Here is a 15419-nt window from a genome sequence, read left to right on the forward strand (position 1 = left end):
TATATGTGATCAATCCCTGATTATCCTAAATATGCAATGTCCTAGTATATCAAGCTGTCATTATCCTCTGGAAATATCCTCTGGGAAGGTGGAAGTGAACAGACTCCAATCAATATTCAGATAGAATGAATCTTATTTCTAGCACTGGTGTGACCAAGTCTTACACCACCAATTCAATGCTAAAAATAAAAACCACCACCATAAAACAACCAGATAACAAAAAATATTGAATCATTTGAAATATTCCTTCTGGAACGAGATTTTATCAAATTTACAATTTAATCTGGCCCAAATTTTAAGTTTTAAGAAATATATATACATATATAGTATATAGTATATGTATGAATATATATATATATATATTACACGCAAATGTACCATCCAATTTGCTCGTCAATGCTGACCCACCTTCATCTAACCTGTCATACTCAGAATTCTGAGAAAGGGACAGACTAGCATACCATATGACCATATTCCTCCAGATACACAAGAAACTGGATAAGCTGAACACTTGACTTGGACTAAGGTGGTTACAAGCCACTAGCTAACTTGTGGTTATGCAGAATCTGAGGAGCCGGTGAACAGGAGGCATGAGTCTGGTACATGATGGACCTCCCAGTAACTATCTAAGAGATCTTGCTGCTGAGTACCTCAGAGATGCCCTATTTCTTGCTAGTGATGACTAATAAGGTTTACTGCAAATTCTGAGAGTTCTGTGTCCTATAATAAAGTTTTTCTGAGCTAAATTTGAGTTTATTTTGGTTTCCTATATATAAAACGCACCCTAAAACATGAAAGTTTATGTACGCAAACATACAGAGACAGTAATATATGAATATAAACAAAAGGAAAAAAAACTGAAAGAAAAAAAAGCCCAGAGCCACAAAAACCTTTTTGATGATCATGATTCTTAACATTGAAGATTCACAAAGTCAAACTACTAAATTTACATACTGTCTGAAATAAAAGAGTTCCCTTTGATGACTCAGTGAAACAAAGAAAACTTACATCAGTAATTCGACAGAGAGCCCTGATGGCTGGGCCTCGGTACACATCTTCCTTTCCAGTCATGTCCTTAGTCAGACTAAAAAACATCAAATTAGTTAACATAATCTCAATTAAAATGCTCTCTCTTGAGGAGTTGACTCAACAATTCCTAAATGTCCTCATAATTATCTTCACACAGTTAACTGATTCAACAAATATTTATGAGACATAATCTTTATTTTTATTATCAATAAATAGTTGTACAAAGGGGCTTCAACTGAACATATCAATTTATGAGTTCAATGTATCTTTCTTGCTTGGGCAGTAAACAAGATTGAAGTAATACAAAGGAGATTAACTGAGCCCCTGTGCATGTATTTTTTGAAGCATATTCTTTGTATGCATGCTATACCACTGGCAGAAGTTGATTACTCTAAATCTAAAAATATAACAGTGAGAAAAACAGTCTTTTGACTTCATAGAATTTATATTCCAGTGGAGAAAGACAAAAGGAAAAAAAGACAATAGTGGGTAGGAATGATAGCATGTACCCATAATTCCCACTAATCTGAAGACAGAGGTAAGAAGATCATGGCCCAAGTTGGCTGGCCCCAGGCAAAAGTATAAAACCCTATTCGAAAAACAGACTAGGAAAAAGGGCTAGGGCATGGCTCAAATGGTAGAGAATCTTCCCAGCAAACACAAAGTCCTGAGTTCAAACTCCAGTACCAGAAAATAAGTATAAAAGAAAATGTATAGATAAATCTAGACTAGCCACCCCGACCCCCAAAATAATCCTAAAACACCATCCAACCTGACAAAATTTTCTATTTAAAAAAAAGAAAGAAAGAAAGCAGCCAGGCACTGGCTCATGCCTGTAATCCTACCTAAGCAGGAGGCTGAGATCTGAGGGTCTTGGTTCAAAGCCAGCCCAGGCAGAAAAGTTGGTGAGACCCTACTCTCCAATTAACCACCAGAAAACTGGAAGTGGAGCTGTGGCTCAAGTGGTAGAACACTAGCCTTGAGCTGAAGAGCTCAAGGACAGCACCTAGGCCCAGAATTCAAGCCCCACAATGGACACCCCCCCCCAAAAAAAAATAAACAACTAACAAAAACAATTACCTCATGAGGTATGTCTCTCTTTCAGGCACAGCTTTCTTTTTTGCCATCAATGGGGCCTGGACACAGGGGATTATACTAACTTGGCTTTTCATGTTTATTTTTATTTTTTTTGGTTGGTCATGGGGTTTAAACTCCAGGCTCGGGCACTGTCCCTGAGCTCTTTTCAGCACAACTTCAGATAAGAGTCTCACCAAATTTCCTGCTTGGGCTGGCTTTAAACCATAATCCTCACATCTCAGCCTCCTGAGTAGCTAGGATTATAGGCGTGACCCACCAGCAACCAGCTGACTCAGCTTTCTTGTTCATAGCTGGCACACTACAACTCAAGCCACACCTTTCAACCTAACCTTTTGCTGGTTAAGTGGAGATAGTCTTTTATACTTTTCTACCTTGGCTGGCTTTGAACCTCTATCTTCCAGGTCATAGCCTCATAATTTGTTAGCAATACAGACAGGAGCAATTGACACTGCTTCCCAAACTGACCACCACCAATGGCTTCAGACCTTTTGCTGAGCTTTGGAAACAGGCATGTGGACTGAGCTACAGAATTCCACAGCCATAGCTTTTAAAGGTTATTGGCCTTCTACGGTCCCTTCATTATGTCCTCTATGCATTTACTGTACTTTCAAATTGCCTACCAACCTCCCCCTTTCTCAACTCCTTTCCTATAATCCAAAATGGCCCATAACTATGATTCACTCCATTAGAACACCACGAAGATAAAGTTATGAATAACTGTGAGACCTCAGTTTTTTTTTGTTTTTTTTTTTTTATAAAAGCAATTCTTTTGGGACCAGCGGCATAGATCAAGTGTTAAAGCCTTGCCTTGTAAATACAGGGTCCTGGCTATAGTTCCCAGTATGGGGGAAAAAATAATTTATTTAATAAATATTTTCCCCCAGAGAAAATAATTATGTTCTTACTCTAGAGATGACCCATTTTCCATCCATTGAGTAGATTCTTTCCTATCACTTTCACTAAAAAAATAATACATTTGGAAACATTCATAAGAATGTAAAATATACTTAAAACTCCCCACACAGGCTTTTTAATGCCACTTAATTGGAAACTGAATTGTTTTCTGTTTTTGTTTTTTTGAGGGACATGATATTGAGGTTTGAACTCAAGGATTCACACTTACTAGACAGGCACTTTTACATCTGAGCCATGCCTCCACCCTCTTTTTGCACTGGTTATTTTCAAGGTAGAGTACTGCTTATGCCCTGCCTAGACTATAATCTTATTTGTGCTTCCCTTTGTTGTGGGATTACAGTCATATTCTGCCACTGGTTGAGATGGAATCTTATGCTCAAGCTAACCTCAAACTATGATCTCTCAATCTCCATCTTCCAAGTAGCTAGCAACACAGGTTTGGGACACTGTGCCAAGCCAGAATGTTTGTATACGTGTGTGTGTGTGTGTGTGTGTGTGTGTGTGTGTGTGTGTGTCTGTATACATTACATAAACATGTATGTATATGTGTATGTATATGATTTCTTATAAAGGAATGTTTAAAATATATACATAATTACCGAGATTTACTAAAATGCAAACCAATGGATCTTTACTCTTTCGATGCCTTTTTAATTTAGTAACCTTTCCTGTTAGCAATTAGATAACTCAGACTTTTGCACTGATTAGAAATATCATTTTGGGGCTGGGAATATGGCCTAGTGGTAAAAGTGCTCACCTCTTATACATGAAGCCCTGGGTTCGATTCCTCAGTACCACATATATAGAAAAAAGCCGGAAGTGGCGCTGTGGCTCAAGTGGTAGAGTGCTAGCCTTGAGCAAAAAGAAGCCAGGGACAGTGCTCAGGCCCTGAGTCCATGCCCAGGACTGGCAACAAAAACAAAAAAACAAAACAAAACAAAACAAATAAATATCATTTTATATTCACAAAAAAATTTGAATTTACGTCTATACTTTGTCTTACAAAAGTACTTTTTCATTCTTCAGTAAAAAATGTGTTTACTATACCATTATATAAGTCTGTTTTATATTTGCTCTTTTTTTTTTTTTTTTTTTTTTTTGCCAATCCTGGGGCTTGAACTCAGGGCCTAGGCTCTGTCCCTAAGCCTCTCCTTGCTCAAGACTAGCACTCTACCATTTGAGCCACAGCATCACTTCCAGCTTTGTCTGTTTATGTGGTACCGACTAATCGAACCCAGGGATTCATGCATGCTAGGCAAGAAGCACTCTACCACTAAGCGACATTACCAGCCCTTATTTTGCTCTTTATTTTGCCTCTGTTTTATCTAAATGGTCCTGGCTATTATCACACTGAGATTTAAAATTATTTTCTAATAACTTATTAACATTTTGTTTGGAAGTGCCCTGTACTATACACATAAGCTAGCAAACAACAGATTCTTAGCCACTTTTTTCAAGATTTTTTCACACATTCCTCAATGGTTTTTAAGTTCCCTGCAGAGGTCCTACGGATTTCTTAAATTTACTTTTCAACATTTTATTGCTGTATGCTACTATAAATTGGGCTTTTTCTATCATTGTATAGTCTAATAAATATCTGAATACAGGAAAACTGTTAATCAAATCTTCATAAAATCCCTATGAAAAAGATTAGTTCTGTACCTGTTTTATGAGAAAAATCAAAGCACAGAATAACTAATCTAGAAAGTAACAGGTAGGGATTCAAGTCTATAAACAGTCTACTATAGTTAAAAAAAAGTTCAATAATTTTGCTACCTCTGTTCCAATACTATATTCTATTTTTCTACCATGTTGTTACATTAGGTAATAGTACAGTGGTATTATTAAGGATTTCATCTTGTTCCTGTTTTAATGGAAATGTTTCAAGCTGATTGTATTGCTGGCTTTAGATTTATGATATAGTTCTCTTTTAATTATGTCAATACTTTCACCTCATTCCAGAATCCTCCACAAACTCAACACACTACAGCATCAGTTCAAAGTCTAAAATCTCACTACATCTTACTTATTCTAAAATCCTAATCTTATTATCAAAATCACATAAATTTGGTGTGCAGTATGGAACTGCTTTAGGATAATACTTATAGATATTTCTCTGAAAAGCAGAGAAAATGAAAAGAAAAAGCCACTACTCTCAAGCAATATTAAAGTTGTGCTATGAAACTCTTATGCAGTCATTTGTGTGTGTGTGCACGCCTGCGTGCACGCACATGTGTATATGTGTATGTTGCCATATATTTTCATGTTCCTCAGGCATAATGTATAAGTATTACTGATCACAGATGTGCTTGTCAAGCAAATTGGCAGGTTTCTATCTAAGCAGAATTCTACACAGTTCTCGGCACCAACCTTCATGCCTGCACCTCTGCCTGTGGCATCACTTTCCTTTTTTTTTTTCTTTTTTTAAAATAAAAGGTAGCTAGCATGTACTCAAAGCTGAGAAGTTGGGCTGGGAATATGGCCTAGTGGCAAGAGTGCTTGCTTCGTATACATGAAGCCCTGGGTTCAATTCCCCAGCACCACATATATAGAAAACGGCCAGAAGTGGTGCTGTGGCTCAAGTGGCAGAGTGGTAGCTAGCCTTGAGCAAAGAGAAGCCAGCGACAGTGCTCAGGCCCTGAGTCCAAGGCACAGGACTGGCAAAAAAAAAAAGCTGAGAAGTTCTATCAGCTTGTTTCCTGCCTGTAGAATTTTGGGGTGCTGACAGCCTGTCCTCTCTTGGTCACATCAAGTGTAAGCTGGTAGTGTTTCTACTGGTATAATATTCTCAAGCACCTTGTGGGTTTGCCATATAAGTATAGAGATTCACCCGTTAGACAAGAAGCTCCTCCACAGATCTTGGCTAGATAATCCTATCTCTATTTTCAGCTTATGCTTGGCTGCTAAAGGAATCTATGAGATCACCCTTGATCTCTTCCATGCTCTGTGTGACTGAACACTCTGACCTTTTGATCTGAGGTCCCAGCAGGATTGTGCAGTGACTCCTTCGGCTTTTTCTCTAGAGTACACATTCCCAACAATAACTCACTTGATTTTAACTACTTTTCCCCTAGGTAGACTGAGAATTTCTAAAATCAAGTAATACCCTTTCTTGTTTAAGGGGTCTCCCACCATTTTATGTCTTTACTTTCAAAATGTTTACAAAAGCTGGCCAAAAAAAGGGGGGGGGGTGACTATTTAATACTTTGTTTGGCAATTTCCTCAGCTAAATGTCCAAGTTTAAATCTTGTAAGTCTTGCTTCCCACACAATTAGGACATCATTCTGCTAAGTGTCTGCTACTGTAATAAGAATCCATTTTCCTCCAGTTTCCAACAACTTCTTCATCTTCTGAGTCTGTACCCTCAACACCTCTAGTGTCCATGTTTCTACCAACAGTCTTCACAATGATTTGGGTATGCTCTAAGTCAGTGTTTTCCCTCCCCTGTTCTGTACTTCTGAGTCTAGCACAGTCATCAATATCTCTGTTTCTAATCATATAGGGCTTCTCTGCCATAATCCTCAAACTTCTTTCAGAACATGCTCATTGCCTAATTTCAACACTATCTCCACATTTTTTAAGTATTTGTTATAGCAGCACCACTTCCAGAACTACAAAGCCTGTACTAGTTTTAAGGACTTACATGAATAATTCAGGATAATCCTGTCTAAATTCTCCATGTGGCACAACATATTCCCAGGTCCTGGGGACTGGGACATAGATATGTTTAGAGAGCCTTTCATTATTCTTTCTACGTATCCACTGATTATTTAAAATGAACTAGAAGTAAACCATAAATCAAGGTAACCCAGTAAGACGCACAGGGAAACATTAACAGTTAAAAGACTAATTTATTTTCACTTTAAAAATAATTAGTGAATAAATATAGCAACTTAATGATAGGCTTTCTATTTCTTGCTTGTGGCAGACACTGAGCTGACTAACCCAACACCAATTTCAATCCCTTCACCTTTTACCTTTCCTGGCCTCCTCAGGATAGTCACAGAGCACCTTGTGCCAAGTGAAATCTAAAAATTGCCTTGGGAAAAGCTATTGCATTCCTGATGAAAAAGGCAGATGGTGCTGGCACTCCCTGGCCTCCTGCCCAGTAGCTCTCCAGCCTTGGATGTGCAGAGCCAGTAACCTGGGCATCTATTTTGCAATAATGGAGCATATCCAAAAGAATTCAAGAGACAGTACCCCAGCCACTGTTGAATGAATCAAAACCAGCCAGGCTATGCCTCCAGACTTACAGTTTCATGAGGAAAAACAAGCTCTCATTTTGTGTAAGTCACTTACGTTTTTCTGGTTGGTTTTTTTTTTTCAGCTGCAAGTTTTCCTAAACAAAACTATATATTTAATATAACTGCACGTTGAATACAAGCACCCTCCTTCAAAACTGCATTTTGTTGTACAAAAAAATCATATTTGGGGTCAGGTGCCAGTGGCTCATGCCTGTAATCCGACCCAGAAAGCTGAGATCTAAGGATAGTGGTTCCAAGTCAGACCAAGCAGGAAAGTTTATGAGACTCTATCTCCAATTAACCACCAAGAAACAGAAAATGAAGATGTGGTTCAAGTAGTAAAGCAATAGCCTTGAGCAAAAACAGCTCAGGGACTGCTCCGGGTTAGCACCAAAAACAAACAAACAAACAAACAAAAATATTCAGGTAAATCAAGTAAATAGGTTATAATTAAAGTAAAAGGTAACTATTTTTAAGTAATATTATATTTTAGTATTAATTTTTTATACAATTATTCTAAGACATTTGGAAATTATCAAAATTTTGAAATAAATATTAGCCACAAAAAAAAAATATTAGCCACAACCAAAACTACCCAGAGAAACATTATTGGTAATATACCAGTATATTTACATCTATATTTTTACACAGATAAATAAAATACATTGAAAAGCAAACTACAACAAAATATACTGAATCCAACTTCTGTTTAGTACGAAATTTACTAAATCTTTCCCATATCATGAAAGATGTTTCAAAACTTTCAAAAATATCCTTAATATAATTAAACATGGATATTGATTTTAACAATTTTAGCAGCATTTTTAGTGCTGTGACACCATAGATACAGTATTATAATGTCTGATTATTTTCTGAAGATTGTTCCATACATGTGATAATACTAGGCCAAACAGATAGACTACTTCAGTCATTTAACAAATGCTGCCAAATCACTTTCTAGAAAAACTCAATTACTCTGCCTCCTATGTAAAACAATGTTGTTTTCTCTTATAGGTACGTTTATGCTCTTCAGTTGCTTTCTCGTCAACCTAATGAGTAAAAGTATATAACTCATTCTTGAATTTTATTTACTTATCTATCTATCTATCTATCTATCTATCTATCTATCTATCTATCTAGGCAATACTGATATTGAACTAAAGAATCTTGTGCTTGTGGGGCACGGGTTTTACTACTTGAGCCATGCCTCTCACCCCTTATTGCTTTATTTTTAAGGTAAGCTCTCACTTTATGGACAAATAAGCCTGAACTTGGATTCTCTTATTTAGGCTTCCCTGTGTACAACACTGTATCCAGCCACTGTGCTTCCCCTGTACTGGGGGTAATAGACATTTACCACCATGCCCAGCCACTGGTCAAGATGGGACCTCACAAACTTTTTTGGTTTATGTTCAGTCTGGCCTTGAACCACAGTCCTCCAATCTCTGACTTCCAAGTAGTTAGGTCTATAGATTTAAACCACCATGACCAGGCTTATTCTTGAAATTTCTGCTTAGATTTTTTTGTTGTTGTTACCAATGAAAGTGACCATAGATGGCACCTTTTCAATTAGCAATGTTATTCATTGTAAATATTTAATCCCCTGTATCGTTTACAGGCCAGTTTTATTTATATATTTTGTGAACATTTTTAAGATACTCAAACCTATTAGCATTTCTCTTTGTGACTTCATTTATCAGAGACTTTTTCACACGATGACAGCTGCATATAGAAAAGAATGCTTTGTGATATGATATTCTTGTGAATTTGTATTGGCAGCCCAAAAAGTAAAATCAGTAGAAAGCAGCAAATAAAGATAAATATCTTATCTGAAATATTCATTATTCACATACCTGCTTGTAACAATGATCACATCCTCAGAGATGGTAGCCATTTCCTTGATAGTAAGGTAGCACATCCTCCTCAATGTTTGCTGAAAATTATTTATAAAAGGTAACAGGTTATTTGGGGAATTTTTTTAATTCTTTAAAAGTGACCTCAAGATTATACTCAGAGTTTTAAAGTAATTCTTATCCACCAAAAAGAATCTTTCAAAAATATATGGGTAAGGCTGAGAACCAGCAGCTTATGCTTATAACCCTGGCTACTTAGGAAGCTGAGATCTGAGGAATACAGTTTGAAGACAGACTGGGCAGGAAAGTCCAAGAGACTCTGATCTCTAATAAACTACTCAAGAAAGCCAGAAATGGAGCTTTGTCTCCAACTGGTAGCTGTGTCTCAAGTGGTAGAGTGCAAGCCTTGAACAAAAGAAGCTCAGGGACAATGGTCAGGCTGTGAGTTTCAAGCCCCTGGAACAGCATTTTTTAAAATCCAGATAAGAAAATATATAGACTACTATTTTCTTAAACACAAATACATGATGCACTCCTAATCTGAAATACATAAAAGCATCATTTTACAAAGAGCTCCATAAGTAAAATGACAATACAGAGGTGTTACTTTTTTTCCAAGGCTTATTCTAGAAAATACATTCTTTTTTACTTCTTTAGGTATGTGTATGGAGAAGGCCAGAAGTAGTAGAGCACCTACTCAGCAAGGGTGAGGCCCCAAATTCAAAGCCTAGTACCACCAAAGTGAATGGAGAGATGTATACATTCTGCTCTTTCTCCAGTTCAGTACATGGCCAATGTTTCTACTGAGCCCTAAATGATTTATAATTAGACAACTAAGTTCCACTGTCAATTATCAAAATTTCCAGATAAATACTGACAATAACTTTCCCATCCCCTCCCCTCCTCAATGGATCTCTGATTTTTATCACACAGTAGGTGCCATCAGGTCTCCAAAACTCCTCTAGTCTGTCCAGCCTCATTCTTTACTGAATAACTTTCAAAAATGTTAAGTAAAAAAACTAAAAAATAAAGCTGGGCTCTGGTGGAACACACCTGTAATCACATAACTCAGGAGGCTGAGATCTGAGAGTCTTGGCTTTAAGGAGCCTGGATAGGAAAGTCCAGGAGACTCATCTCCAATTACACAACAAAAAGCTACAAGTTGAGCTGTGGCTCAAGTGGTAGAGCACTAGCCTTGAGCAAAAAAAGCTCAGGGACAGACAGTGTACCTAGGCCCTGAGTTCTAGCACTAAGACTGGCAAGACAGACAGACAGAGAGAGAGAAAGAGAGACAGAGACAGAGAGAGAAAGAGAAAGAGAGAAAGATTATGAAAGAACAAAAGATAAAAGAAAAAGGAACTCAAAAATATCAGAGCTGGGCTGGGAATCTGGCTTAGTGGTAAAGTGCTTGCCTAGCATGCATGATTCCTCAGTACCACATAAACAGAAAAGGCCGGAAGTGGTGCTGTAGTTCCAGTGGTAGAGTACTAGCCTTGAGCCAAAGAAGCTCAAGGACAATGCCCTAAGTTCAAGTCCCAGGAATGGAAAAAAAAAAAAAAAGCTCTGATACACACACACACACACACACACACACGCGCGCGCGCGAGCTAATTGCAGAGTATAGAGAGAGTCTGGTGGTATGTACTAAGCCCCTTAAGTGAAGAGAAGGGAATAAGGATTCTCAAGGTGATTTAACAAACCAAAATTAACAAATAGGAAGCCAATTTAGTGCAAACAACAGACATACAAAGCTACTATGAGAAGAAAATGGGAAATAAGTGTCAAAATTTTAGAGCTAAAGAAAATCCTGCCTCTACAGTAATAATAAAAGTATCATGCAAAAGCAGAAGAAAATGATATGTAAAAAAGTATATATCTAAAGCAGAAAAAAATGGGGCTCAACATTAGTAGTCATTAGAGAAATGGGGAATGGAAGTTAAAATCACATTTCAGATACTGCCTCAAAACTAACAAAATGGCAAACCCAAATAAGTAACAACCACAGTCTTAGCAAAGATGTGCTTAAGCCAGTGAAATAAACTAAATACATAAACACAAAAATACTGAATAAAATATGACCAAAAAATGTTAAGTAGCCATAAACAAAATAGAGACATTCAGTTTCTGGAAGTGAAAACAAATTAAATATATATATACTATATCATACCTACAAGGACTTTTTAGTTGGTTGAAGACACTAAAGAGATACATTTTGGTATGTAGTCTTAAAAAATACAGGTCTAGGGGCTGGGGATATAGCCTAGCGGCAAGAGTGCCTGCCTCGGATACACGAGGCCCTAGGTTCGATTCCCCAGCACCACATATACAGAAAACGGCCAGAAGCGGCGCTGTGGCTCAAATGGCAGAGTGCTAGCCTTGAGCGGGAAGAAGCCAGGGACAGTGCTCAGGCCCTGAGTCCAAGGCCCAGGACTGGCAAAAAAAAAAAAAAAAAAAAAAAATACAGGTCTATCAAAGACAATCTTTCAAAAATACCTATCTAAGAAAGTATTTGGAATATTACTATTTCTTAAACAAAAATACTTGATGTACTCACGCACTGAAAAACATCAAAGCTTATATATAGTATATAAAGTTTAGGAAGCATTAGATTCTAAAATATTCTTCAGATATAAAGGAAATCATTGCAGACAATAACAATATAGCAAGAAGTACATAATAGGAAGGAAGGAAAAAAATGGTTAAGACATGAGTAAATTTAAGTGAACAAAAATGATATGCTACAAGCATATTTATGTGTACAAGTATTTAAGTGTCTATATATAATTAAGATAAAAATGTCCTAAGATTTTCTAATTTCCCATGAGCAGAAAAAAGACGAAGATGAATATTAGATTTCTGTAAGTCAAAAATGCATAATGCAGGGCTGGGAATGTGGCTTAATGGTAGAATGCTTGCCTAGCATGCATGAAGCCCTAGGTTCAATTCCTCAGCACCACATAAGCAGAAAAAGCCAGAAGTGGCACTGTGGCTCAAGTGCTGAGTTCAAGCCCCAGGACTGGCAAAAAAAAAAAAAAAATCCATAATGCAATTTTTGATTGACCCCTAAAAACTTCTAAACTATTATCCCACACATCAGTCACTGATGCGTGTTGTAGGGAGTATAGCTGACTCCATCTTGACTAGGGAAACATGGTAGGAAATGTTGGGGGGAATAGAGCTGACTCCATCTTGATTATTAGGTCAACCTAACCACAAAATTCTGCTTCTGTAAATGGCTTGCTTAACTTGTTTGTTGCTTGCTCTACCCTCTGCATCAACCCCCTACATCTGTGCTACGCTTTTACCTATATAAACCCAGCTCAAGGACTGTTAGTGGTCACAGTGTCAGCGCCCAAGTCTGCACTGTATCCCTGGCCGGTCAGCCTGCTTTTCACTGCCACAGTTTCAGCTCCCGAGACTGCACTGTGTCCCTGGCTGGTCAGCTCCCGAGTCTGTGCTGCGTTGCTGGTGCGTCAGTCCACTTTTTGCTTCCTCGATAAATCCATCTTTTTTCTTGAGACTGTCTCTGAGTGGTGGACTCTTGGGGGGATGTGGAATCTCCTCCCTTGAACCCCATTAACAATGCACTTTTTATTTTTTTTATTTTTGCTTTGTTTTAGCTTCTAGCACTGCTTTTATATATACACTGATTTTTCCTAATCTTCTGGTAATCCCATGTAGTGTATTCTATTTTATGTGAGTTGTCAGAATTTGTAATTCTTATATTCTGCTGAATACAAAAATGCAGAATATAAGAATTATTTGAATTCAGTGCCTTATACTTGCTAGGCAGGCATTTTACCCTAAAGCCACATCCCCAGCCAATTTAGCTTTTATTTTTCAGATAGGATCTTACATATTGTCTGGACAGCTTTGACTGGCCTGGAAAACAATCTTCCTATTTATAGTTCCCATATCACCAGTATGACAGGTATGCCCCACTATGTCCACTACGGGCACTATGACCCACTATGCTTTTTACTGGTTGAGATGGAGGTCTCAGGAAATTTTTGTCCAGGCTGGCCTCAAACTGTGATCCTCCCAATCTCAGCCTAAGTAGCTAGGATTATAAACAGCAGTAGCCACACCTACACCATATGTTGCTTGTAAAAAGAAAAAAAATCTGTATCTCTTTATGGCTTTTTTCTTACTATTAATTGCTAATTGTTTTAATGTTACTGCTCATCCCATCATTTATCATTTCTGGGTTTATACCCAATGACCCATTTTTCTCCTGTTTAGGGAACTGGGAATATGACTCAAGTGGTAAGGGCAAATGCCTTCCAAGTATGCTGAGTTCAAACCACAGTACTGCCCAAAAAATTAAAATAAAAAGTTATTTTTCTCCAGATTATGGATGATTGCTTCTCTGAGTTTTTCTTTTTCTTCAAGATAGGGTCTTCATCTCCTCAGCTCAAGTAATTGTGTCTTCTTAGCTTTCCATGCAACTGCAATTACAGGTAGGTGCCACCATTCCTGGTTTATATGTCCGATTTTATTACGTTGTACACCATGAAATTTGTATTCTAAGAGCTAGTTTTCTAGTATTGAATTTTAGTATGAGGTCAGATTATCTGGGATCATTTTGTTTTTATTTATTCATTTTTCTTAACGTTTGAGGCCTACTGTTAAAGCTTTTGAAAGCTGTATTCTAATATCTTCCCATTATTTAGGTGTTACCCTTCTGAGAACTAAACCAGATCGCTTCTGTATTTACAAAGTCTTTCTACTCTCACTGGTAGGAACATGAACTGCTATAAGCCTTGTGTCCTTCTGATTTTCTTCTGAGCCCTGAGTAGCTCCTTTATGCATACACAGATCAGCTCTTAGTCAGACTCAGCAGATGGTTGGCTATCTTTCATTCTCTCCCGCCTCTCTTTTCCTCCTTCCTCTCTGGTATTCTGCCTTACAAATTCAAACTTTCTTGGCTTCCCCAACCTCTGTCTGTCTTCTCAACACAGAAAGAAGGCAGCTGGGTACCTTTTCAGTCTGCCCTACTTGGTGTGGGTTGTAATCTGCCTCTGGGCAGCTAACTAGTGTAATCCCAGGGCTCACCTTGTTTGCACCCCTTCTCCAGATCAGTCTTTGCATGCCTTTTATCTAATGTCTAAACACTTCTGTGCCACATAATTTGATTTAATATATTTATAGCAGCAGAGTGAACCCAGCCCCTTTATGCTAACATGGCTGAAAACAATAGAAATAAGGTCTTAATGTTAAAACACAGGGTAAATTACCTATTCTTTTTCTAGTTCCTCTCCCATTTTCCCCCTCCTCACTTTTTTTCTTCTTCCCTATTCTTTCATTAAATTGAATACTATTCCATTATAATTAAAATGAAAATTTCTATATGATTTCATTCCAATCCAGTTTGTTGTCTCACTTTACAGATGTTACACAATTAGTATTTGCAAATGTTCTTTTTTTACATTTAACATAAACAAATATATATATATATACATATATACACCATCTTATATAATTTATATGTTGTCGTCCTTGAGTTGGTCTACTCTTGGCTTCTATTCTTACTCATGACTATTGAAGTTTTCTTTTTCATAGTCAGTTTGGAAGAGAAAAACAATGGAGAAAAATCAATGAAATGCACTATAAACCTCTAGACAAACTTCCTAGGAATAAAATGAAAGAAGAGATCACAATGGAATCACCCGACATTATAAAAACAAGGGAATATTATAACTGTTCTATATTCTATCCTTCCACAAATTCCAAACCCCTACATTATATTCTCTGGCACTCTCATCAGCAAAATTTCCTATTCCCTCAAATTCCTCTCTGACTGTTCCCATCTTTTTCTCTAACTAAAACCTCTTTCATCCCTAAAGAATTATCCCTCAGCTTTCTCAAAATGTTGGCTCTTTCCTCTCGTATCACCTCGTACTGCCAGACCTACAGATGGAGAAGTGGCCCAAGTTATTGCTCACTGCCATTTCAAATCATTACCCCATTTTCTTCTTTCACTACAACTTGCTTCCCTAAAACACTCTGGCTTTAAAGCTTATGCCCTTACTGTATCATCTGCCGACCTTCCCAGTTACATATAGAGATTCCAGTTTACTTTTCCTATTTAGAAAAAAATTTCTACCTTGTTCATATCATTTTCTCCAATATTATGCCAGGAATAAACAGTGGTGATCATACTATCCATATATCCATACAAACTTTAACTCTACAAGTCTGGCTTCTGAAATCCTTGACCTTCTCTTTTTCCAATGGTCTATTCTCTCGCCTCTGGCAACCACCCTTTCTACTATCACAG

General features: G+C 37.4%; 1 protein-coding gene across 1 annotated transcript in view; it reads right to left on the minus strand.

Annotated features, from left to right (window-relative positions):
* Window positions 1–15419, minus strand: part of Copg2 (COPI coat complex subunit gamma 2) — a 104699-nt gene that overhangs the window by 81993 nt on the left and 7287 nt on the right. The window contains exons 5-6 of the mRNA XM_048340231.1: window positions 9140–9219; window positions 1009–1084 (exon numbers count right to left, since the gene is read on the minus strand). Of these exons, the coding sequence (XP_048196188.1) occupies window positions 1009–1084; window positions 9140–9219 (156 nt within the window). The remainder of the gene's footprint in view (window positions 1–1008; window positions 1085–9139; window positions 9220–15419) is intronic.

Source organism: Perognathus longimembris, chromosome 2 (genome assembly GCF_023159225.1).
Source record: "Perognathus longimembris pacificus isolate PPM17 chromosome 2, ASM2315922v1, whole genome shotgun sequence".
Taxonomy (NCBI): domain Eukaryota; kingdom Metazoa; phylum Chordata; class Mammalia; order Rodentia; family Heteromyidae; genus Perognathus; species Perognathus longimembris.